Source organism: Orcinus orca, chromosome 4, assembly GCF_937001465.1.
Source record: "Orcinus orca chromosome 4, mOrcOrc1.1, whole genome shotgun sequence".
Classification (NCBI taxonomy): Eukaryota; Metazoa; Chordata; class Mammalia; order Artiodactyla; family Delphinidae; genus Orcinus; species Orcinus orca.
The window spans coordinates 48,678,781-48,705,573 of record NC_064562.1 but is presented as its reverse complement, the minus strand read 5'-3'; the positions used below and the strand labels follow the sequence as shown (position 1 = coordinate 48,705,573).

The following is a 26,793-nucleotide window of genomic DNA, read 5'->3' as shown; positions in this document are numbered from 1 at the left end:
CTTTCTTTGTGGCAAATACCATGCTAAGTGCTTATAAATGTTAGTTGTCAAAATTCTCAAAACAATCAATGAGGTAGGTGGTATTTTATTTATTTATATTTTTGGCCGCGTTGGGTCTTCGTTGTGTCTTCGTTGCTGCGCGCAGGCTTTCTCTAGTTGTGGTGAGCAGGGGCTAGTCTTCGTTGTGGTGCACGGGTTTCTCATTGTGGTGGCTTCTCTTGTTGCAGAGCATGGGCTTTAGGTGCGGGCTTCAGTAGTTTCGGCACACGGGCTCAGTAGTTGTGGCTCGCGGGCTCCAGAGCTCAGGCTCAGTAGTTGTGGTGCACGGGCTTAGTTGCTCCGTGGCATGTGGGATCTTCCCGGACCAGGGCTCGAACCTGTGTCTCCTGCATTGGCAGGCGGATTCTTAACCACTGCGCCACCAGGGAAGCCCTAGGTGGTATTTTATTTACAGAGAGAAGACAGACAGGAGTTATATCAGGTATTCAAATATTTGTTGAGCACCTACATACTGGGCACTGAACTAGCATCAAACAGCATCGAAGTCTGCCTTCTGTGGAGCTTATTTTCTAGAAGAACTTGGTAAGATCACATATATATCAGTATTCTAGATTTACACATTACTTTATATATATTATGAGTTTGGACAATGTGAATTCATCCCTGAAATGGACCCATTCTCAGTGTTGACAAAAATTTGAGACTAAAAAGCTGAAGTTCAAACCCTGGTGACTTCTTCAATGTATAAGTCACCCTGAAGGTTACTCTGCCTTTGCTGGCAGCATGCTTGTGAGGATCTGACCTCCAAATTTAGAGTAAACAGAAAATATTCTCAAGAGAAGACTTATAAAATAATAAAAGGAACCTACTACAGGATTAAGGAAGTAGAAGTTAAGGCTATAGCTTTTAAAGCCAGATACCTAGCTTCCATATAAACCTCAGTTAAGAGTAGCAGAAGAACAGAAGTCAGAACACAGAACGGCCTGGGCTCTTGGCAGCTAAGCGGGGTGGGAAAGTCTAGGGGAAGGATGGAAGTTCCAGGCATCATCACAATCCACACAGCCAAGCTACAGACCCTAGGTAGCTGGCCATTTTGAATTTTATTTACTTCTCTCTGGAGCTACACACATAAGGAGACACCCAGTTCAAAAATGCAAAGAGAGAAGAGAGGAGTTTCAGGTCTGAAATGTTCAAACGTGCATCGGACACTTCCTGTGAATCGCTGAAGCTGCTGGGGGCTGACCGAGGGCTCCTCTCACTAGGCCAGTGCAATTTAATCAGTAAACCGCAAGGTCTTCATAACTAATCCCCAGTGGTATGGGGCGTCTTAGGAAAAGTCACAAAGTTTCATTCAAATAAACTGAGAAAGTGAACAGAAGACGCTGGAAAAGGAGTAAGAAAAGTGGTTTTAGAAGCTTCTGAGTGGGCAGAAAATTGCCTTTTCCTCTAGCTTGAAGCAATTTCCCCAACTACCACACTACCTAAGAAATCTGAGACAAAGGGCACCAAACTATTTCCAAACGCAACAACTTGCAAACAGCTGACCACGGCTCTCGTGCAGTGACCCCTGAAATCTACTCAAGCACACCTAGTGAAGGGAGACAACACACACCACTCAGCACAAAGTACCTATTTGACATTAGAAACCTTTGATTGAGTGAGACATGGCAAACGGTGGGATGAAAATATTACAGGGTGAAGGAAGGCTGAGGAAACCAATCTAATTTCTTTTTCCTCTATGGAAGAATGAGCAGCCCAAATGATGAACTGAGGCCACTCCAAGATTACTATTTATACATAAGGCAATGTAAAAAGCAAGGTTTTAACCAAAAAGCCAGTGTCTGGCATTAAAAAAAAAATTACATCTTTTGGATGGATGGACTAAAAAAGCTATATTGTCTACCCCAAATCTGTACAGCAGGGACCTGTTTTCAGCAGGTAAGCCTATTTACAAGTAAGATCCTCTTACTCTTGTAACATTGTCCTGTTTTAAGAGAATGTATAACTCCCATCCCCTGCAGAGTTAGTCCATAAGGCCTCTGTGACCCCATAGAAGCATGAACCTATCTCTACTAGAGAACTATTTATACAACACTGTAAATACACAGACACATACTTGCCCCTCGCCCCATCCTACAAATAGGCTATAAATACCTTGAGCGAGGAGTTGTGGCTCATTCAATTTTATATCTTCAGTGACAATTAATAGGCACACTCTCTCTCTCTCTATATATATATTTTTTTGCATGAACACTAAATGAAAATGATTTTACAACACCATTACTGTTTACATTTCAAACATTCCCACCCCTACCCATCTCTAAAATAAGAACACCAGAAGCTACCAAGTTTACTGTTTTTCACAGTACTGGTTTTCACAATATAGTGCTTTTGGACTTTTTAATGTAAACATTCTAAATGTACTAGTTTTCAGAGTAATGACACGAATTTAGCATTCTCCCTGGAATGGAAAACTTGCTTGGAAGTTACTTCATTCTTTTTCTCTTTTTCAAGAGAGCATCTCGTAACGCCAGCTAGAAGATAAAAAAAAAAAAATGTAAATATGATCTACAGAAAAAGACCACAGGACCAATGTTCACAGCAAACCTATGAATGTCCTTATAAAGGCTTACAGTTCCCAAAAGAAAACAACAGAATATTAAATAAAAGATTATTAAGACTAAACCCAAATTATAAAAAGAAGATAACCAAGGTCAATGTATACATCTTAAGTGTGTGATGGATGTGATTCCATTAATTCCCAAGCAACCACCACTCTCTGAGTCCTAGAAACTTTAAAGCATTTTTTGGGGTGGAAGTTGCCTGGCTCTAATCAAGCTTTTTGAATTTTATGACTTTAAGTTACTGACTCCTTGCCTTTAGCTCAGATCTGGGTCTTGGTATGTCGTTGTAGATATGCAGAGTAACTGGGACGCTTATGGTAGAAAAAAAAAAATCAACCAGTTCATTTTAACCTAATTTGCGTGGCTAAGAAGGTATTTCTCAGATTCAGCTATCTATGTCTTATTTTCTCATTTGTAAAGTCGGTTTAATCACAGTACCTGTTCATATTGTTCACGTGAACTATAGCACATATCCAGTGAACTAACTTCCTCTTACAAAATTCTTCAATCTTTGAGAGAAGTATTTTATACTGAAAGAGGTACTGACAGGAACAAAGCAAGGCTTCTCTATCATGCCAAAAAAAAAGCATGCTAAAAAATAGAGGAAGTAGGGGCTGGGAGAACACCCCTAGATAACATGTAGCAAGGTCACAAAAACCTCAAAACGAAGCAAGGCCTGCCAACTGGATGGTCATTACTTCCTCGACCCAAAAATCTTATAAAGGGCAGGGGAAGGATAAACTAATGAATTTAATCAATTCAACCATGCATTTAAATTGAACTGGCAAAATTCAGACTATTTAATGGCACCTTTCCTTTCACCTAAACTTTCAACAAATTCTAATCAAAATTACTGCCACTTTATTACTTACATAACATTGTTGAAGAGCTTAGAACTAGAATGATTAAATAAACAGAGTTAGTCATGCTGACTTGGTTCCCACACCTATGGAGCCCTGCCCTGGAGAGCTGGCTGTCACATGCAGGCCTGGCAGGCTCATCCTTGGCTTGCAATTTAGGAACGCTGGTTCAGAATGTGGCACTATTTTTCCCTTGACCTGACTTCCTAGAGATTCTTCCTAGTACATTTAGATATACGCTCTGGTACATTGGCAGTAGAGGAGGATATAAAAACATAAATTTGTTTTACTACAATGAATTATGAAATAAGCAAGCCAACAGAGCAGCACAGGACTACCCATCAAAGACTGAAAATGGATAAAACACAATTCCAAAGGTCTGTAAACATAATGGCTTTGCAGAAGGGTACACAGAGAAAGGATCATGCCAACAACAGAACTGTTAGTTTGTACTGCTTTCCTGAAACTGTTACTGAGATATTACCACATATAATTATTGCTTTTTGGAAAAAAGTACCATATAATAAACACTCAAAAATTATTATTCAGTTAATTTCGATATATTTCACAGATGCAATGTCAAGAGAATTTTAGCATAGGAATGGACCTCGGAGCTCATCTAGTTTAAACTCCTTTATTTACAGAGGAGGAAAATCGCCTCCCTTTGGTCACACAGCTGAATCTCAACAAAGTCAGGTCTAGGATTTACAAGCCCTGACCGCTTTCCACCTCTCCATGCCCTCCAATAATGCACCCCATTAATCCTAAGACACACATAATACAAGGTTTTAGAAGGCACAACTCCACTCAAATGTAGAGAAGTCTTAGAACAACAATATCACTCTACCCAGTCAAGCTTCAAGTTGAGCTCACCTGCTTTTCTCGGAAGGAACGCTTATTTTTTGACCGGACGTTATGACTATACCGCATCATCATGAAGTTCTTCTGTTTTTTCTTCTCCTTATTCGTGGAACTGGAAAATGGATTCATTTTGGTTTTTCTCCTCACAAATTCTTTTCGGTCTGTTTTTCCAGCCTATCAGCACACACACACAAAAATACCACTGCAGGAGTTATCTCATCAACACACACGTCTCCTCTGTGCCAGCTCCGCTGGACGCCAAGGACACTAAGGTGGAGGGAACACACAGTCACTGCTCCCCAGAGACTCAGTTCAGTCCAGGGGAAGAAATGACCATGATGTGTTGTAACTGGGCAAGGGGAGCTCAGTGGAAGAAAAGGTTTCTTAGAGGCCAGAGGAGCCTAGGAGAGAGGGAGACCCTGTGAGCTGTTTTTTGCAGGATGAAGGCCTTCCTGGTGAGGAAAGGAGGGAAGGAGGGAAGAGTAGAGCATTTCAGGTAGGAACAGTATATGCAAAGTTGCGGTGGAGAAAGAACATGGGTTTTCAAACTTATCTAAACAAGTGTCAGTACAAATGGAATAGAGGGTAATGTGGAGCCCATTTGGAATGGCGTCTGAAACAAGTCAAGGTAGAGAAAATGAAGCTGGAAAGGTAGGCAGGCTGCAGTCGCAAACAGCCACAGGACTTGCCTGAGGGAGCTCTAACCGTCTCTGGCTTTTCTTTAATGACAAACATTCCCCTGCTTTTTTCATAGCTCTGGTAAATGTACTGAGCCTCCCTGAGACCGTGAACATACAACTGTGCCTTTCTGTGCTCTACAGCTTGTCTTAGACGGTGGTTACATATGTGGCTATCAAGCTATCAAGTTGTTAAAACTCATCTAACTGAACACCTCTTATCTGTGCCTTTTATTCTATGTTAATTATACTTTTATTTAAAACATTAAAATAAAATACTGCAGGGACTTCCCTGGTGGCGCAGTGGTTAAGAATCCGCCTGCCAACGCAGGGGACACGGGTTCAATCCCTGGTCCGGGAAGATCCCACATGCTGCGGAGCAACTAAGGTGCTGCGCCACACAACTTCTGAGCCTGTGCTCTAGAGCCCGCGAGCTACAACTACTGAGCCCACGCACCGCAACTGCTAAAGCCCGCGCTCCACAACAAGAGAAGCCACCGCAATGGGAAGCCCACGCATCTCAACGCAGAGTAGCCCCCGCTCGCCGCAACTAGAGAAAGCCTGCAGGCAGCAACGAAGACCCAATGCAGCCAAAAAACCCCTGCAGTTCTGTGCCTATACAAGTTCTGAGTCATATTTCACTTTATCTGCTTTCTGTTTAGACAACTAGGCAATGACATGCCTCACTCACCATTGCAGTTGCTAGTCTTGTCTCCTTGTCAGACTTTGGCTTTTTATGAAGGCGTTCAATGTCCCGAAGAGAAAGTAACTCACCCCTGGGGTGAAGGAAAAAATGTAATATGTAACAAGGATGGAATTCCTTTTCCTAATACTTTCATAATCACGTGAGCTGACTGAAGACCTGGTGTACACACTGTCTTACCTGGGCTCCTCATCACTGTCTATTTCGACGTATTTCCTCTTTTGGGCTTTCCCAGGGGCAGCGTCGAGTTCTTTCCTCATTTGGGCCATTCGGATTTTCTGGAAGTCTTCCTGACTTAACACTCGGCTAGTGCTGACGGCCACGGCTTTGGCTTTCCGCTCCTCCAAGGGCATGCTGTTCAGCTTCTCAGACTTGAAAGGACACAACACAGGCTTAAACGGCTATTAGCTCCAGTGAGGGCGTAGCCCCTCAACACTGAGAAAAGGACATTTTAGGACTCACGATTTCTTTCTGTTCTTCATCGGAAGAATGGTGCACGTCAACCCATTCGCCATCAGAAACTGCCTCGTCACTGAGACTCGTGTTTTCCCACTCATCTGTGTGAAAAAGAGCACCCCATTAGCACCCACTTTATGTTGAGTGTTCATGGTACCCTGAGATAAATCAAGCAAAAGAAAACTTAGGTAATGAACCTCAAACAGATGCTCACCAAGAACTGAGCAATATTACTGTTAAATAAACCACATCAATTTAATTAAGTCAAGGAACGGAGAATAACCACTGATCAATTATCCACCATGAGCCAAAACTTTACAATCTTTCTCTAACCCTCGTGACTCAACAAAAGAGGAATAGAGTCCAGAGTTAAGTAACCTGCCCCAGGCCACACTGCTAGAAATGCAGCCTACACTGAAATTAGGAAAATCATATATGACTCTAGAGCCTACATTCTTTCCACCAAACTAGCCATGTCCATCAGAACTGTACTTGTACATTTACAGTGGCCACATACAAGTTATTTAACTTGTCTAAGCACATTTATACGTTTGAGAAATTAGTTAGAAACAAGTCATTCAGAGAACCAAGGTAGAAACTTTTGGTTGTATAAGAAGCTTGTAGACACCTCAGTAAAGAGGTATCAGAGTTCCTAACGGAGCCGCCACAGTAAGCTTTCAGAATGAAGGATACCTGCAGTCTCTCAGCAGATGCCCATGTTCTGTAAGACAGTGTCCCAGCTCTTAGGCATGGCCTACACAGCCACTCACGTGAGGCCCCACCTCTATCTCTAGTCTCATCGCCTTCTGTGCATCACCTTGTATCCTACATTCTAATAGTTTCCTAAACCCTTCAGTACTTTGCTCACAGTTTGCCTGGAAAGTCTCCACTATACTACCATTGCTCACTAATCATTCCCAATACGGCTCATGGGTCACCATCTCCTTGAAGCCTTTGTTGAACCTCTGAGGTGGACCTGACCTCTCTCCAGCCCTTATACCCCACTCCAATCATAAATCCTGTTAATGATTTATTAGCTGTTTATGAAAGACCCTCAAGGACAAGAACCATATCATTCATCTTTGCTTTGACAGTGGCTGGCTCACAGCTAATGCTTACGAAAGTTTTGTTGAAATAATGAAGGGATGAACAGGAAGAAGAAAGGACCCTAGCAACCAATGCAGTAAATGCTAACCCTGGCAATGAGAATGGAGTTCCTCAGGCATTCTTTGACCAGTTCAACAAGCATTCTCCTTCAACAGGAGGATTGCTATAGACTAATCTTCATTATTTTTTCTAGGCAACAAAAGAAACCCATTATCTTTCCTAAGTGTCAAACAGCATGCCCTTGATAAGGGGCAGCCAATCTGAAGGACATGAAAAGGCATTTCCTACACCAAAATGTAAATTCTCTCAGAGCAGGACCATGCCCATTTGACCTTCAGTGCCCGTAACAGAGCGTGGCACATAGTCATTACCAGGAAGCATCTGCTGAATGAATGTCCAAACAATATAAAGATTTCAAGATCAATACAGATATAGTAGGAGTGATTTTGTCCTGAATAATGGTGAAACAAAAATGAACCTTCATCATCTTCAGCATTTTTTTCTTCTTTTTCAACTTCCAGAACTTCTGCTCCTGGAATGTAATCTTTAGCATCTAGTTCTCCATATTCTTGCACTCTTGCTTCTATGGAGGCCTCTGTAGGCTTACCCTAAAGGAAAGGAAGTAGTTTTTAATGAGGTGCTTAAACTGCAAAACATTACTCATGAAAAGGATTCTCCAGGATTATGAATTGAGAGGGAGAATCACAAAAAATGGAAGCAATCGAATGACAAAAACAGTCCACCAATGTCTTGGGTCAAAGTAAATCCCCCAGCCAGAACTTTGCCCACTGTTTTCTTGCTTTCTTCTTCTTTTTTTTTTTTTTTGCGATACGTGGGCCTCTCATTGTTGTGGCCTCTCCCATTGCGGAGCACAGGGTCCGGACACGCAGACTCAGGGGCCATGGCTCATGGGCCCAGCCGCTCCGTGGCATGTGGGATCTTCCTGGACCGGGGCACGAACCCGTGTCCCCTGCATCGGCAGGCGGACTCTCAACCACTGTGCCACCAGGGAAGCCCCTTCTTGCTTTCTTCTGATCCACCTCAGGAAACTTCAATTAAGTCCTGAGATCTCTCTTTCTGTTACATACATGCATCTTTCTTTGTCCCAACTTGAAAGAGGTAGTATCTGGTTAGGGAACAGCCTGTTCAATGCTGGCATCAGTTACTGACTTCAAACAGTCTAACAGGTCTATAAGAGTCATTCAACCTCAAACAGCATATACCAACTATAAAACAGTTAAGCAAAAGTATTCAATCAATTTTATTCTGAGCTTAAAGAATAAAACTACATGTATCACCAATACTCCTAATGGAAGCATCAGAAATACTCAAACTCAAATTGTAGGAAATTACCCTCACTTTCTGAGACCAAATCCTTGATCAACATATGTATGCTTCACCTACCCGGAATTTCTTTTGTAACATCTGAGGATTCAGTGTTCGGAAGAGCTGAATCAAAGTTCTAGCAGACATCATCACATCTGGAAAATAATACCTTTAATTAGAAACTTCAGAGCAAAGAGTCTATTGAGGTAAAAACGAACTACTCTGTACTCTTTGATCTACTGAGAATAACACACCACTTACTCTTATCTTTGTGTGTTTTATACTGAGCCAGGTCTTGGAGAAGTTCTTCAGTCATGGCTAGAGGACATCGAGCTGTTATCTCTTTTATAGCATTGATTCTAAAAAAGGGAAAAAAATAAATTAAAACAAACAAACCCCCCCCCCAGCAGTTTCATGTGGTTCAACCTAAGAATATTTTCTAAAAAGACTAAATCAAAAGGAATGTAAGTTGGGTTTTATAGGTCTTAGGTCTTTAAAACTGCAGCATGGTAGAGTGTGAGGGTGGGGAGCCTCAGACGGCTTTGATTCCAGACAGTTTACTGCCATTTCCTCTACTAGAAGAATAAGAAACAGTGTCATCTCTGTAAAATACAGGCATACCTCAGAGATATTGCAGGTTTGGTTCCAGACCACTGCAATAAAGTGAGTCACACATATCTTTTGGTTTCCTAGTACATACAAAAGTTATGTTTAACTATACTGTAGTCTATTAAGTGTACAATAGCATTATGTCTTAAAAAGTACGTAACTTAATTAAAAAATACTTTCTTGCTAAAAATGTAACCTTCATCTGAGCCTTCAGTGAGGCATAATCTTTTTGCTGGTGGAGAGTTTGAAATATTGTGAGAATTACCAAAATGTTACACAGAGGCATGAAGTGAGCCAATGCTGCTGCAAAAATGTCACCGATAGACTTGCTCCACACAAAGTTGCCACAAACCTTCAATTTGTAAAAAAAAAACCGCAGTATCTGTGAAGAGCAATACAGCAAAGGGCAATAAAAGGAAGTGTGCCTGTATATGATAGCAGCATCTATTCGCCAACTCTAGGGGAGATAGTACTAGGTCAAATAAGGAAAAGTTAAAGGTCTTTAGGGCTGTTATCCCAGCAATATTTTCCAAGGGAGATACAAAGCAGCTGTTCAGCATACTGCTTAGTTATCAGGACCGATGAGTCGTCCTTAAATTAGTGCTCACACTCATTAAGTGCTTTTGAATTAATCAAAAGGGCCACTGAACCGCCTTGGGATTAAAAAATGATTCCATAACGAATCATTTGTTCCAGGGAAGATAGGAATTCAGGGTAGAAGACAGAAGAAAAACATTTAGATTGCCACACAAGCATTCATTTGAAAGAGGGAAAGCTAGTTAAAAAACAAAATGTTGATTAGAAGGGCAAATATCTTTTCTCTGGCTCAAAATTCTGACCAATAAATTAAAAATAGCAAGCCTGCTGAGAAGACTGAAGTGTACTTTAAACTGTTTTTGCAGAGAGCACATTATAGATGAAATTTTACATCCTGGTAATGGAAAGCAAACCCAGTGCGTTACGACCATACCCACTGCCTACAGCCACATTCTACATACCCTACTGTCATGACCTCTCCAGAGTTCTTGTCGGTTACAAAATTGTTGGCCACAGTCATGAGCAATGACTGCATGATCTGAATGGGAGGGAGAGAAAGGATATGAGTGCTGGTAAAACGTCTACACCTACTCAAACGCTTGACGATGAAGGGACCATAAACTATTACAGTGGAAAAACAGCCCTCCACCTTCGGTTTGGGAGTTGGAAGGATCAAGACTGAGGAAGACTGAGAAAAACATTCCACTCTGGGTTTCAGCCTTCTTCTTAGCTATCCTCAGATTAAATGTGGCTCGCCTTTAATATTAGTTCTCAACATGGATTAAAAATTGCTTTGACCCACGATCCTCCAACACTATTTGAATAAAAGAAAGAAATGATCAGTTTTGAATAATAATCACTGTAAATTCACTGATATTCTTGCCCTCCCCAGCATAAAATTTGGCAATTAAACAAAACCAGAATTCTCAACAACTTGTCCAAAATAAACTTTACTTTCTACAGTAAAATGTTTTTACTTCTATGAGTAAACTTCTATGGGTATCTCCTTAAGAGCTAGTGTGTCTTCTACTCAGTTTCAAAAAGGCAGGGAGGACGGTAATCCCTGTGGGAAAAGCCACCATGATATACTTAGTGGCAGGGCTACGTATGCACTAGATCCTGACAGAAGTGAAGTTTAAGAGTTCTCACCTCTGGGGGTACTAAGTGATGAGATGCCTGTGCAGCAAACAGAAGGATCTTCGTTACTTCTAAAAAGGTCAGAGATGGGAAAGGCCACAGTCAGTTTATTGCCCTGCCCTCAGGACCACGGCAAACATGGCCAGCACACGCTGGCCGTAATGCTACTGCTGCTTCCTCTGCCCCAACACCCAACCCCCGACATCTGCACAGCTCACTGCCTCGCTTCCTCCTGGCCCTGCTTAACTGCTGCCTTATCAAAGTGATTTCCTGACCACATAATCTAGACAGAACCCACCCCAGCACTCCCTACTGTCCTCACCTGCTTCTTTTCCTCAAAACACTTCCCGTCACCTGGACATATTACACACAGCACTCTGTGGATCTTCCTCTAGAATGTAAGCTCTATGAAGGTGAGGATGTTACTTTGTGTTCACTGGTGTCTAAGGCAGTGCTCAGACTAGAAATCACTCAATCAATGAATAAGTACAAACACATATATACACACACTCTCCCTTTAAAGGGGCAGTATGGATAAAGAACAAGGCCTCTGGCAAAACAAAGAAGTGAGGTGAAGCCTAATCAGCCACTATTTGCTGAGTGATCTTGGTCTTTTTTTCTTTCTTTCTACACCTCTCAGGATTGAAGTGAGGATTAAATGAGATGACTGTATGTAAAGTACCTAGCACAGTGCTTGGCTCATGTTGAATGTTCAATAAATGTTCATTTCTTTCCTACCTTGGTTCAAGTTCAAAGGCAAAAACAACCATCTCTTCCTTCCTGCTTTCATGTTGCTTTTAATTAAGAATATAAATGAGGGCAATGAAAGCAGTAAGTTAAACCCTGGTATCTATAATGAAGTTACAATAAATAGTCAAAATTCTTTTTTAGAATCTTTCACATGAGTAGTTATAGTATTACAAAAAGACTTGCTTTGAGAAACGAACATTTTGTTTTGGTGTTTTTCCCCCCCTCAAATAATTGTTTCTTAAAGTTGATAAGGAGAACAATTACCTCATGGCAGAATCTGGAAAGAAAACATACAGGTTTCTCTCCTTGTCTCTGAAGCAGAACACCCTTCACTCCTAACTCTTGTCTTTAGTATTAATTCCAGAACAAAAGACTCTGGATGGTTAACCCCAAGGCCACCAAAGGAACACGGCAAGTGGAAGCCTTACCTCTTTGGTGGGGCTGCAGAAACCTCTGCACAAAGGGGTAGAAGTTGAAGAGAAAAAGCTGTGGAAAGAAGAATGCACTGACTTTAATATATATCTAGCTGAGCTGTGGAGTTTCATTTCTCCATGATGCAATTATATCACCAAGCTCAACTAACTGGGAATCATTTTTTTACTTTCTTTTTTTCTCAACAAGCATTCATGCTACAGGATGATTCAATGTGCTGTATTAACCAAAGAAAGGAAGGCCTTGTTGCTATCCTATTATGTCAAGGAAGAAGAAAGTGTACACAGAATAAACCAGGGGGTGAAAAGGCAGTCAAAAAGCAACTTTCTTTCAAAAAAATTGCAGAACCAATTTTTTAGTCTTCAAAGATAATAGTAACTCAAATCTGAATAGTGCCTAGTATAATCTGATCACCAAAAAACCCACAGTCTAGTTTTGTTATGGGATACCAGTCCAACCACACTGGAGGAATTACTCTGAGCTCCATATTTTAGACAGAAACCACTAACACTCTGGAGTCTACCTAGATAAAGGAGACAAGGATCCAGTTATTAAAGCAATTGTAATCTTTAACTTCAAGAAGAGAAACTCTGGAGATGGCCTAGTCTTTTTCAAAGTTCATCATGTGAGAATAAATTTTTTTCTATTTTAGCCACAGAGCAAAACCAGGACCAGAGAAGTAAAAGGGAAGACTTGGGTTCAATACAGAGATGAGTGTTCAACTGTAGCCAGCTGTGAAACTCCAGTATCATTTCCATCAAACTATGCTTGAATTAAGAATCACTTCTGCTTTTCCACTGAGCTCAGATTCAGTTGTGACTTGAAATTATTGCACAAATGTAACAAGAATTGACCTGGTAATCCTGCTTTAGAACTGCAGCCCATGTAGAAAAAGCAATTTATTCACCAAAATGTTAACTTTTTCTTAAAGAAATGGAATAAGTACATTTGTTCATTTTTAACTTGATATAGGTCTATACTGTTTGATTTTCAATGAAGGAGCCTGTTTTACTTCTTGTTTTTTTTTTTGAAGAAAGCAACACATTCAGTGATGATCAGAACAGCACTAGTTATAAGAGCAAAACTATAGACAACAACCTCAATGGTCATTTCTTCATGGGCTGAATTTCTGGGCATCCCTCCTTTTCTACAATGGCAGTTAGTCTGAGTATGTGTGTGGTTTCCATATGTATACACAATATATATACATTATACCACCAAGGAGCTCTTGCAGTCTAATTTAATATAAAGTGAATGACCAGAGAATTCAGCTTTGCAAACATGATCCTCCTGCTAGAGTGGGCTGGAAGTCAGGAAAGCTATGAAGGGGTAAACTGTGAAATGTAATAACAGTTGATAAAAATATGTGGGCTCTGTTGGCTCAGGAAAATGTATAAGTGAAACATAGATACAATAAAATAAAAAGTAGAAAAACAGAAAATAGTCTGTCCATAAACTGAATACATGTACAATTCAACATCCATGCTAAGTGATAAGAAAACAAAGTGACAAAAACAGCTATTTTCAGAGTGAAAGATTTTATCCCTTTGTAAACTGTATGGGCTTAAATGGTTTGGGAGGGTAAAATTAAGCCACTGCTCTACCTTACCGTCCTTTTACCAAGAAAAATTCCACTTCTAATTTTTGGAACAAAATTCCATTATGTTCAAGAGAAATATAATGTAATTCAAACCTCGTGAATTCCCACCAATCTGGAGATGAGGTTCATGAGCATCATCTTCACTTCAAACCTCTCCTTAGAGCTCTCTAGCTGCTTCAGTAGTTTTTCTGCAAAATCTGCAAAGGAGAATATCAGAGAAGTATACTGTGGGCCCATGGTCTATACAACATAATCTAGCAGGTGTAGAGAAAAGCAGTAGTTTGATCACTGACTTTGGTATGGCTGTGCCTGAAATCACTCTGCAGAACCAGGACAGTAAACACAGCGGCATGACCGAAGGTGAAAAGACTCACACACGGGCAAATATACCTTCAGTGGTGCCCAAAGTTAAGTCTTAAGGATTTCCAAGATTTTTAGCATCAACATCTTGAGTTACTGTTGACAGATGCTCCACTTATAGCTCTCTGGGGCCCTGCTTCTCAAAGTGTGGTCGGCAGACCACCAGCAGCTGTCCACCTAATAGCTTGTTAGAAATACTGAACTGCAGGCCCCACCCCCAGACCTACTGAATCAGACAGAATCTGTACTTTAACAGGATCCCAAGGTGATCAGTATGTGCCTTAAAGTCCGAGAAACACTGACCTAGAGGAAGCGTCAGCAAACTAAAACTAAAATACAGAGAGCGTTTAAAAGCCCCACTGCCCAGCCATACCCCGTATCACCTAATCGGTCCCTGGGAATAACAGGACCCAAATACCAGTATAGTTTTATAAATTCCCCAAGTGATTCCAATGTGCACTCTAGTTTGAGAACTAGTGTTCTGAACAGGGTTTCCCAAACTTTTGGTTTCCACATACCAGTTGAAAAAAAAGGGACTAATAAAAGATTGTCAATTTTTCATTTGGTCAAGCACAACGTCTTATAGTACAAGTACTGTGTTATTAAAGACATGAATTGCAAAGAGAGCTGTTCCTCTATATTTTTCTTGTTTTGCTGTGGACTGGGAATCACTGCTTTGGAACAGAATTCTCTAGGCTACAACCAATAGGTAACAACTAAGCATTTACTGATTGTCTATTAAGTGCCAAGGATTTTATATTCCCTGGTAACCTTGAAGGTAGGAATCTAAATAGGCAGATAAAGCCAACAAGGAACCTGGGAGGTCATAATTATAGTACCTTGGGGATCATGAATCAAGTGAATAGCTGAAAAGTTAAACACCTCTGGTTTTTTCTTCTTCTTTTGTTTCTGAAAGAAAGGGAGAGGAAAACATTTACATTCTGAATTACAGTGAAGAGGTCCTTGGGATTAAATGTGCTAATGTGCTAAAGGCTGTTATCCAGTCCATTACACTATTTATATTTATTTATTTTCCTTATTTTTTTTTTTGGTTGCGTTGGGTCTTAGTTGCAGCACACTGGATCTTTTGTTTAGGCATGCAGTCTTCTCGGGTTTCTCTCTAGTTGTGGCACATGGGTTTTCTCTCTCTAGTTGTGGTGCATGGGCTCCAGAGCATGTGGGCTCTGTAGTTTGCAGCACATGGGCTCTCTCATTGAGGCACGCAAGCTCAATAGTTGTGGCATGCAGACTTAGTTGCCTCGTGGCATGTGGGATCTTAGTTCCCCAACCAGCAACTGAACCCAGGTCTCCTGCATTGGAAGGCAGATTCTTTACCACTGGACTACCAGGGAAGTCCCCATCACACTAAATAAAAAGAAAAAGGTTCCAAAAACATTTCTTTCAACTAGAAGAACTAAAGGTGGTTTTTAAGATTAAACCTTGGGGACTTCCCTGGTGGCGCAGCGGTTAAGAATCCGCCTGCCAATGCAGGCGACACGGGTTCCATCCCTGGTCTGGGAAGATCCCACATGCCTCAGAGCAACTAAGCCCATGTGCCACAACTACTGAGCCCGCACACCACAACTATTGAAGCCTGTGTGCCCAGAGCCCGTGCTAAACAACAAGAGAAGCCACTGCAATGAGAAGCCTGCGCACTGCAATGAAGAGTAGCACCCGCTCGCCGCAACTAGAGAAAGCCTGTGCACAGCAATGAAGACCCAATGCAGCCAAAAATAAATTAAAAAAAAAAAAAAAAAAGATTAAACCTTGGAAATGTTCTAGCTATTAGCACCTGTGAGACTTAAAGAGATTTGGAAATAGGAACATTAAAAAACACACAAGGACCAAATTAATGACTTTCAAATAATTATTACAAAACAAAATGTACTTCATTTGCATACTCTTCTGAGAAGACATTGTGGTCAAAACAAATGAATTTAATCAAATTAATTTATTCAAGCCACAGATCTTGCTAGATCTTGCTAGAGCATCTAAAAAATTAGTGCTTAAAAAGTCATCACACATTTCTAAGTCTTTCAAAAATGCTATTTTCTCTACTCCAAATGCTTAAAGCTTTTCTAAAGACCACATATTCTGCATTCTAATGATTCCTATCTCATTTCTCAGGTACAAGTCTCACCTTGAGGACTTTCATAGCCTTTTCCAACTTTTTCTTGTTTTTGGAGCTTTTCTTCCCTGTGGCATACTGCACTAGCAGGTCTCTTGCTGTTGGTCCTTCATCCTGAAGAATAAACTACTTTGTAAAACTATAAACAAGGAAAATCTGCATAGAAGCAAGGAATAACCCTTTCAATCACTTCTTTGTACTTATATTCTTTGCATGCAGCTATTAAAAATAAACACAGGGCTTCCCTGCTGGCGCAGTGGTTGAGAGTCCGCCTGCCGATGCAGGGGACACGGGTTCGTGCCTCGGGCCGGGAAGATCCCACGTGCCGCGGAGCGGCTGGGCCCGTGAGCCATGGCCGCTGAGCCTGCGCGTCCGGAGCCTGTGCTCCGCGGCAGGAGAGGCCACAGCAGTGAGAGGCCCGCGTACCGCAAAAAAAAAAAAAATAAATAAACACAACTTTAAAAATTCAATAAAAAACAAATTTGCCCATCTGCAGGAACAGGTACATACAAAGATTTTCACTGCAACACTGACTTCTGTTTTTATTTTGCTTTTAGTTTTTATTGAAGTATTAATATACAGACAGAATGCAACTTAGTTTTTATTTGAAAAAAGAAACTGGAAACAAATATTTATCAATAGGGAAATGCTTAAACTATAGTACATCCATATTCTGAAATATTTTGTGGAGGTTAAAAGAATGAGGTAGATCTATATGTACTAGTAGAATATCTAAATGCACTGGTACATCTGTATATGTCATCACAAAGGAAGCAGGTTGCAAAATAATACATATATTATTTATATATGTTTTAAAAACAGACCACACACGTAAGACAATATGTATACACATCCACACAGAAATACATGGGAAACGAAATGGTTATCTATGAAGAAGGAACTGGGAAGTGGAAATAAGAAAGGATCAAGATAACTTTTATCTGTAGTATCTGAAATTTTGTACAGTAAGAATAATGTATTGTTCATACATTATTTACTAAAGTAATAACAAAAGGTGTTATCCCATATTCTAGTATTCTTGTTACCAAAATGCTAAAATGGGAAGGGAGTTTCTTTTTAATATTAATAAAAAATATTTTTTAATAAAGAAAATTTCATGACATCATAAATCCTGTTTCTTCCTTTTAAAGATCCTGTACTACCCTTCTCCCTTTCTCCACTCTAAACTTCCATGATGTCAACACTCTACCTCAAAAATATATTGGCAGTAATTTTTATTCTAAGTTCATATAGTGAGATATAGGTATAGCTTTAGCACTAAGAACAAGGTTGAATGAATCTAAGTTTTATTAGTTACTTAACCAATCTTTCTGAATGTAAGTGACAAGTTCTAAATAGAAATAAAATCTCAGCATGGCAGAACTCAATAAAGGATAAAGGTAGCATCTAAGTTTCTTTCCAACTTTTAAAATCTGTACTGAAAACAATAATAAAATCTGCTAAACTGTAAAGTTCAGAAGTATCTATGGTTAAACTAACCTCAGATTCTGTGTCACTGTCCTGTTTCTCCTCTTCATCTTTTCCAAGGAAGAATGTCAAAGCAGCAACTAATATCTAAAGACCAATTCAAAGTCAATTACTCATCCCAGCTTACAACAAAGAATAAATACTTCTGTCTATATTTTACACATGCATATGAACCAGGATCTGAAGAAAAAAAAAAAACAAAGAATGGTAGGATTTGGGCTCATCTGTCTTAGCCCGGCTCTACACAGTTGTTATCCTTCAAGTAGAAAGTCAGGAACTTCTACATGCCCCCACAAGAAAAGTGATATAGCCCCTCTAACAGAAAGTCAAACATGTCCTTAAATTTCTTTCAGCTGTGCCTGAGTCCAATAAAAGAGCAGTCAAGAATTACAGAGGAAAACAAAATAAACGCTAAGGCTATCGTTTAATACCAAGCATTTTCAAAACTCATAATTTTGCGTGACTCCTCTAAAGCGCAGATAAACCAGGGAAGCAGCCTAAGCACAAGCAGCACGTCTGCACACCACCTCTTCCTTGCATACCCATCTCCTTCACCTTCTAGCTGGAGAAGCGGGCTACTCACAGACAGTGCCTTCACACAGCCATACACGTGCTCACCTTGGTGACCTTAGAGAAACATGCTGTGGTGATCACATTGACAGTTTTGGCATCATTCCTGGGGGAAGACAGTTGAGTGCTTTAAAGTGAATTTTCATTCGACTGTATTTGACAGCACAGACAATGGCACAAAATAAATAAATATTTCTAACATGTTAAAATTCATAGTTTGTAATATTTCAAAAAGTCACGGGTTGCTAAATAGTCAACTACAGGCAAACATTTAACTCAATTTTAGCCCAGTCCTGTGTCAGAAAATTATGCAGCCATTCAGATGTACTTTTTGAAGAATTTTTAATGACATAAAACCTACTCAAGATAACTGGGGGCGGAATAAAAAACCAATAAAAAACTACAATACAGCAAAATTCCAACCATACTTTAAAATTCACATTAAAGAAAAGACAGGAGGAAATAGCATAAAATATTAACTGATTATCTCTAGGGGGTGGGACTATCAATAATTAAAAAAAAAAACTTTCTAGCTTCTCCAAATCTTCTGCTGCAACGAATGTTACTTTTATATTTTAAAAAAAATTAGTGAATAAGAAAAGCAAAAGACATGAGTTGGGACACTGTACCAACAAGCCAAAGTTTATGAAACATGATAATTTAAGTATATAAGGTAAATTGATTTGAAAATCTTCAGAGAGGCAGAGTAGAAAGAGCCCGAATTTCAGTCAGACAGATCGGGTTTGAATTTCAATTCTGCCTTTTACTAGCTACTAAACTTAAACTTATGAACCTATGGGTTTCATTACCTATAAGGTGGGAATAATCCCAAACAAGCTACATTACACTGTTCTGAAGGTTGAATGAGGTAAGGCATAGTGCAAGTGCTCAAGAAATGGTAGTCAATATTGTTATTAGTCATTTGGATTGCCTCCATATTTTTACTTCCAACTTCATCTATGGCAGAGATATATTAAAGGGCTCAAAATCAAGAAAAATATTTGTGTATGTGTTCTGTGGCAATTACAAATGAATAAAAGACTATTTCGAAAGAGACAGGTACATAGATATTACCAGATGTTTCTTCTGTAGAGTTCAATCATCACATCCAAAGATATCTTGGCTGCAGTTGCATTGCTATCTCTTAGCATGGTATACATGAAATTCTGCAATACCTGAAGAAAAAGGGGAGAAAGAAGACTTAATAAACTGCACGATACTGTAATACAATGCTGCAAACATGGAAAACAAAAGGGTACTTACTACATTCACTTTATTGTTCTTGTGTTTTGCATTTATATTCTTGATATCAGTCACAATATGAGTATATAAAGTCTGAGGAAAAGAAACAAAAACATACACACATTAACCAACATTTCTAACCTTGCCTAATTTGGAGAGAAATATAAATGTACTGGAGGATTTAATTTTGCCCACTTTTCATTCTATCACAAAAGAGACCAAAAACAAATAAAACAAACAAAAAGAAGCAGGTAAAGCAAAATGAAAGTTACCCTCAAAAGGTTAAATATGAAGTTATATGACCCGACATTTCCACTCCTAGTTATATATCCAAAACAAATGAAAATAAATTTCCAACTAATGTTCAAATATTCATAGCTGCATTATTCATAACAGCCAGAAAGTGAAAACAACCCAAATGTCCATTAATTGATGAGTGGATAAACAAAATGTGGTATAACCAGACAATGAAATACTATTTGGCAACAAAAAGTAATGAATACTTACATATGCTACAACATGAATGAACTTTGAAAACATTAAGTGTTTTCACTTAATTTTCACTTTCACTAAGTGAAAGAAGCCAGTCACAAAACAATTACATATTATATGATTCCATTTACACGAACTATCCCGAGTAGGCAAATCTATAGAGACCAGAAGTACATTGGTGGTTGCCTAGGGCTGGGACAGATGGGAAAATGGAAAGTAACTGCTAAAGGGAATGGGGTTTCTTTTGGGGGTGCTGTAAGTGTTCTAAAACTGACTGTGGTGATGGTTGCAAAACTCTGTGACTACACTAAAAACCCCTGAATTGTACATTAAATGGATGCATTGTATGTGAATTACATCTCAATACATTTGCTTTTTTTGTTTTGTTTTGTTTTGTTTTTACAAAGGAAAGTCGGGGCTTCCCTGGTGGCGCAGTGGTTAAGAATCTGCCTGCCAATGCAGGGGACATGGGTTCGAGCCCTGGTCTGGGAAAATCACACATGCCACAGAGCAACTAAGCCCGTGTGCCACAACTTGTAAGCCTGCGTTCTAGAGCCCGCAAGCCACAACTACTGAGCCTGTGTGCCATAACTACTGAAGCCCGTGTGCCCTAGAGCCCATGCTCCCCAACAAGAGAAGCCACCGCAATGAGAAGCCCAAGCACCACAACAAAGAGTAGCCCCCGCTCGCCGCAACTAGAGAAAGCCCTGCACAGCAACGAAGACCCAATGCAACCAAAAATAAATAAACTTTAAAAAAATAAATTAAAAAAATAAAAAGGAAAGTCCAAGCCCCTAACTGCATGCAAGACAATATTGGGATTTTTACAAATATCAATGGTACCCAAAATATGCTCCCCTGGATCACTTTTACTCACAAGTTAGTCCAAGAAGTACAATTGCTAAAATCAAATGGTTGCAGTCTCTTAATATTTTGAAAAGAAAAAAATTTTTTTTTAAGTTAATGTATGTAAACTTTAGTTTCTCTTTCTTAAAATTCTTTCATAAATCTTCAACTTCTGGTCTTACTTATACAAGCAAACGAAGTCACAGGGAAATATTAATAACAAAAAAAGTCAGTTTTGGGGGGAAGAGGTTGGGAGTGGTTACAGCCACGAGTGTCCAGTCCATGCTCTGATTTAGCTGGTCAGTACAGCATAGCGGAAAAGGGCTTGGGTTCTGGAGCCAGGTTCCCTGGGTTTATGTTCCTGCCTCACCACTCAGAAGCTGTGTGACCCTGGGAACATCACTCTCTCTCTCTGTGCCTCAGCCTTTTCATCTATAAAATAACAACAACAATAACCCCTATCTCATGGCACTTTGTGAGTAAACAAATACGTAAAATGCTCTGAAAATGGTAACCTAGCAAAAAGTAAACAATAAATGTTAGCTATCACCATTCTATTGCATGCACACAACGGTCAATTTTTTTCCTATCAAAATCATTCTTAGCTGTATCCAATAGTATGAAGCATCAAGAGACTCCAAATGCTATACGTTTCATGTCACTGCAAGGAAGAATGAGATATGGAGCAGAGCGGGGAGTGATTTTGCTCTTTACCTTTCGAAGAAGCTTATCGTGGCAACGCAGAAGTTCAAAGAAGAGTTCTAGCAAACTTGATGGATTGATGAGATTCTTATTTCTCAGCAAGATCAAAGCTTTGCAAAATGTCTCAGGAAGGAAAAAGAAACATACTATAAGATAATGATAAAGTTAGGATGAGAAAATGGAGCAAGTATATCCCCAAAGCACTTAATGTCTTCTACTAACTAGGCATTATTCTAGGCATTGGGAACAGAACAGTCAGTCTCTGCCCTCATGGAGCTTACACTGGGGGTGGAGCAGAAGAGGGGACAGGCAAGCAAGTAAGCATATCAACAGGTATACCTCATATAGGAAGGAAATAAAACAGGGTAATATCATTGATACATAGTGACTGCAGGAGGGCTCCTTTACACAGGAGGTCAAGGAAGGGTCAACATAAAAAAACGCAGTGATCAGTAACTCCACAGAGATAAGAAAGGTGGGTTACAATAACATAACACACTAAATTGGGATAATCAAACTGAATTTGTGACCTTACAAGGCATTCTTTTGAAATACAGTTTGTAGTAAGAACGGCCCAATGGTAGTTGTAGCACCCTTGCTTACCACCAACTTTCACAAGTACACTCTAAAGAGGAATGCTAATTATACAGACTCAATCGCTTGCTTCCTAGCAACGTCCTAATTATTTTTAAAAACCCACTAATCATCATAAAACACTATAAAGAAATATACACACATTTAGTTATTTAATAATGCCTGCAGACCAATCTGGTTGGGTACTGTTAGCACACAAAACTTAAAGAAGACCTAATTACTTGGAAAGACACTAAGTCTCCACACTCAAAATCTCAAATCTGTACGGCCCACAAGGACTTGACCTAAGTCTTGACCTAAGTAAAAGTCTTCTGTAATGGTTCAAGTTTGAAGCCTATTAGGCTGTGCTGCCAGGTCCCATGTCCCAACTGAGAGTTAATCAGAGGCTCCAACCTTGGCTTGTCTGAGATGGTATTCTTTTTTTTTTTGGCCTGATCAAATTAAGATAATCCTAGGGAAGTATAAAAATTGAAGGATTACAGAAAGCCTGGGAAAATGCAAGAATAAGAAACAAAGTTGAATCTACAGACTTAGCATTTTTATAAGTTTTGGTAAAGGATATTAGTAGGTTTTGAGATCATAATATTTGTGTAAGTTCTACCAGCTGTAAAGGTGTTTGAAAAGCTGATATATAAAATTTGAAAATGCCTCTGGTTGGGTTCCCTAGAAGCAGAACCCAATTTATTACAGAGGTCTGTCCAGGGTGTGCTCTCTTCTACAAGGGAAGTAAAAGAAGCAGGATAGGGCAGAGAAAAGCTGGGCAAGGATGTGTCCTTGGCTGGAGACTAGCTTTAGTCTGATTACAGAGAAGCCCTGGAGCACAAACTGCAACACAAAGTTGGACCTTGGGAAGGGTTGGGCTTTTGAACCTCTGGGTTAGTAAGATACCACCTGTGGGCTGGGAGGGCCACTTCCCAGGTGCTAGGGCTCCCATTTAGCTGAAGACAGTGCTCCAGAGAAAGGGCAGCTGGGGGCCATTAGCAGCCAACATTCCCTGCGGGTGGGGGAAATGGGAGCACTGGCCTGGTAAAGGGGATCCCAGACAGGACCCAATGTCAATCACTAAGGTAACAATGTTTAAATGCTCAAACTGGCCAATTAATAGATAAATGTCTAAACTAAGCTTTATAAAAACTATAGGTTATAATTAGGGTTCTTCATGCATTTGAGATTTGAATGACTAGAAGGAATCACCTAATCAAAAAACGGAAAAGAGCATCTTGGCAGGGTTAGCATACTGGTAGAACTGAGAGATCAGAGAGAGGAGTGTAGCAGAAAAGGAAATGAGGTCAAAAACACAGGAAGGAAGCAAATCATGTAGGGACTTACAGGCTAAGTTAATAAATTTGAGTTTTATTCTGTGTAAATGAGAAGCCACAGAAAGATTTTAAGGTACGGGTGACACACTGATTTACATTTTAGAAAGATGTTTAGATGACAGGCTGTTCTCCTTTAAACACATATTATACGCACACGGGAACACAGCACAATTTATCAATCGAACTACTGGTCCTACCATTCGGAGATCTGGATCCAAGACAGTATGGTTGTAGGAGAGAAGATCTTTCAGCTCTTGAGGAAAGTTACTTAAATGTTCTGGGTAACAGTGACCAATCTGTAAGAAAGCAAAGGCTCTTCTGAAGTTATTCTTTCTCTCCTATAATTCATATGCACATATTAAGGATGTTCTGCAAAAGGAGAATAAAAGGCTATGTTTCATAGAAGTAGATGGCTCCAAACCATCTATTTTTCTTCTACATGCTAATCTCTCTGACCCCTTTCATATTTCCTCTAGTCTTAGTAAAGTATGTGACATGATTCAGAATCTGCTTTTATGATGAATTTGAAGAAAACAAATAGTTTGAAAGCTTTTTTGCTCCGGTTGGTTCTGTGAAAAGCTCTAGTGAAATCCTCTAACTGAACATAAGGAGGAAATAAAATCTGCAAAAAGGGAAAATTAATTTTCTTTTTTAAATTAAGTTTCTGCTCCCGAATGGAATGAGGTTGGGTATAAGTGAAAAATATTCTGCAAGCTGTGTGCAACAACTGGTCTTCGTTTTACTCAAAAATTATCTTCTTACCTGTGCCATAAACATCACCAGCTCTGCCAGTTCTTTGCTGGGTTTATTTGGTTGTAATTTGAAAATCTCCACATTGGATTTGTAGTGATTATACTGCTGTAGAAACTGTAGAAAAATAAAATTTAAATTGGTCACCTTCTATTATAAGACTTTCTCAGTAGAGAATTAAAAATTACTTAGAAATCTTTGATAATGGCATTGAGAAAAAGATGTGGCAAAGGTATGTAGAAACACTATGTTTTCCTTATCAGAATTCTTCAAAATGAGTTTTGAAAAATCTGCGCACATTTTGGGTAATCTAAAGACCCTTTCCCTTATCATTAGAAATTTAGGTAGTAAGGTATAAAGAACAGTGAAACAAGAGTCAAAAATTCAGATCTGGCTCTTTACTGCCGTTTACTATCTAAATGACCGCCTACTATATTGTCCATGTATATAGAGCACTAATATCTGCAGAAATATGTGAGTCAGAAAATGTAAATTATAATTCAAGTACACAAAGCTCTCCAGTCAAAATTCCCCTTCTTTTAAATAATAATTATGATTTTATCCTGGAGTTCTAGATAAGATGTGTTAACAGGCAAAAGCAACAGACACACAGAAATAATAATAGCTTCCATTTATTCAGCACTTGCTACGTGCCAAACTCATCATGTACATTATTTCATTTAATTATGTTTAATCCTAACAACAACCCAACAATCTAATGTTGGAACTCACAAGGCCTCAGTTCCACACCCTACAGCTACTCTCATGCCTAGGCCACGGCTTTAAACTATGTGTATATGTGTTAGACAGAGTGATAGGGAGAAAGGAGGAGAGGGGGAAGGGAAGGGGAGGGGGAGAGAGACACTCAGAAGGAGAATGAGTATTTCTTTCTTTCTTTTTTTTTTAATTTGGCTGCTCCAGGTCTTAGTTGCAGCACGTGGGAGCTTCATTGTGGCCTGCGGGATCTAGTTCCCTGACCAGGGATTGAACCCAGGCCCCCAGCATCGGGAGCGTGCAGTCTTAACCACTGGACCACCACGGAAGTCCCAAGAATGAGTATTTCTTTATATTACCAGCCCTAACTGGTTCAGTGAGCTCCAAATTGAGGTACAATATGTGTGAATTTGCATAAATATTTGTTAAGTGAATGAAACAGTAATCCTCTGTAGGTATTATCTCCTTCTCACAAATTAAAATACACGTAGGCTCAAGTGGTTAACCCTCTCTAGTTACACAATTGGTCAACAGTTGGGCCGGGATACGGAGTTAAGTTTTGAAACCATTGCTTTTAAATACAGCTCTGTACAGACTCTCAGCTATTACTTTGGCTAATGGTTTACAGTGCTTTACACATCTCAAAGCCTCACCTATATTACTTAACTTTTTGTATTTGTTCCTTAGTCTTTGTTTCCACTCCCTTAATCTTTGGAAAGTCTCTCTCTACTGGTGACCTAAACCACTGAGACTGCTATTTGTTAAAATGTATTCACATAAATATTTCTATGTGAAAATCTGGGGGAGGAGGGAAACGAGAAGGGCAATCAAAAGATGAATAATTGTGTTAGCCATCTGCACATACAAGTAACTGAAGCAAATACCTGTTTAATGCCGATCAGAAAAATGGGTGTCTGAAGAAAGCACTTGCCAAAATAATGTAGCAAAATCATCACTTTCATTTTGTCATTTCTCAGCTCAAACACCTTTAATGTTCACAATTTGTATGAGGTCAGTATACAAAGCCCCTCACGGTCTGGACCTAATCTAATTTTCAACTTCCTCTTTTCCTGAGGTAAATTCTCACATCCAGGTCATGCCAGCTTCCGATGAGACTGAATCCTGTTTTTTAACTAGATAATACTAAGCTCTTATGTCTGTCCCTTATACTTAAGAATACTCTCTCCTTCCCAACACAGTCCATGGAACAGAGCGCGGGCTCCCGGAAACTGACGTCGGTGGAAAACAATCTAAACAAAAGTTTCATCCACTGTTACAGACTAATTCCATTTAGGGGTTTCTGAAAAGAAAAGGCTTGAGAAACCTGTCTGGAAGTCAGAGGTTGGGGGTGGACCATTTGTCTCTCGACCTCGGTGAGATCGGGAGATAACCCCTAAAGCAAAAATGAGGTCTTTTAAATGGTGTTTCTGTGGCAGCAGGGTCTATGGAGCAGGCAGAAAACCCAGACGGGCAGCAGATTTCAAAAGGGGGGGAACGAACCCTGTGGCATGTCTCTCCCTTAACCCCCTTTCTCCTCTCGAGGAACCCCTGAACTTAAGAGCAGAACACGAGGCGAGCCAGGATCCCTGCTCCACTCCACGCCTCCCTCCAGCCACTGTCTCAACCAGCCGCGTCCCGGCTTCTAGCCTCACCGCGCCGCATTCCTACCTCCTCCACGTAAGCCGGCGGGTCTCGCTTGATCAGATTCTGTAACTGCGGCAGGTTGCTGGGCAGCTTGTTATTGTTTCTGCTAGACATGTTAGCTGCTGACTGGCTCCGCGACGAGCAGTTTTAAGAAAACCCACACCGCTGGCAATTGCCGATAGTCCCAGCTACGGCTGGGAGTCGTACTTCCGAGTACGACCGGAAACAGCACATGGGTAGTTCGGCCGGCGGCGCCATCTTGGCG

The 26,793-nt window shown here is 40.0% G+C and overlaps 1 protein-coding gene across 4 annotated transcripts; it reads right to left on the bottom strand.

Annotated features, from left to right (window-relative positions):
- Positions 1-69: 69 nt before the first annotated feature.
- SDAD1 (SDA1 domain containing 1) lies at positions 70-26,793 on the bottom strand. Of its 4 annotated transcripts, none has more exons than XM_049709366.1 (22): positions 26,553-26,775; positions 24,183-24,287; positions 23,618-23,716; positions 21,520-21,630; positions 19,489-19,560; positions 19,300-19,400; positions 18,274-18,331; positions 17,668-17,742; positions 16,180-16,281; positions 14,879-14,948; positions 13,773-13,876; positions 12,076-12,133; positions 10,910-10,968; positions 10,222-10,298; positions 8,876-8,973; positions 8,693-8,769; positions 7,767-7,896; positions 6,188-6,282; positions 5,906-6,096; positions 5,714-5,798; positions 4,358-4,519; positions 70-386 (listed from the first exon to the last, which is right to left on the bottom strand). In XM_049709366.1, the coding sequence occupies exons 1-22, from the start codon at positions 26,640-26,642 to the stop codon at positions 309-311; spliced, it is 2,097 nt and encodes a 698-aa protein (XP_049565323.1). In that variant the 5' UTR covers positions 26,643-26,775; the 3' UTR covers positions 70-308. The 4 variants fall into 4 exon arrangements, with proteins under 4 accessions (XP_049565323.1, XP_049565322.1, XP_049565324.1 ...); XM_049709365.1 differs by having other exon boundaries at positions 70-432; positions 26,553-26,774; XM_004280190.3 differs by lacking the exon at positions 70-386 and adding an exon at positions 1,633-2,534 and having other exon boundaries at positions 26,553-26,793.

Bases quoted from the DNA above. Each gene is read 5' to 3' on its own strand.
- SDAD1 (XM_049709365.1), bottom strand. From the start codon at position 26,642: ATGTCTAGCAGAAACAATAACAAGCTGCCCAGCAACCTGCCGCAGTTA. The intron at 12,134-13,772 runs GTTTGAATTACA...TTCTTTCCACAG, and splicing joins GATTGGTGGGAATTCACGAG to CTTTTTCTCTTCAACTTCTA. The intron at 4,520-5,713 runs GTGAGTGAGGCA...GTGTGCTGATAG, and splicing joins CAAGACTAGCAACTGCAATG to GCTGGAAAAACAGACCGAAA.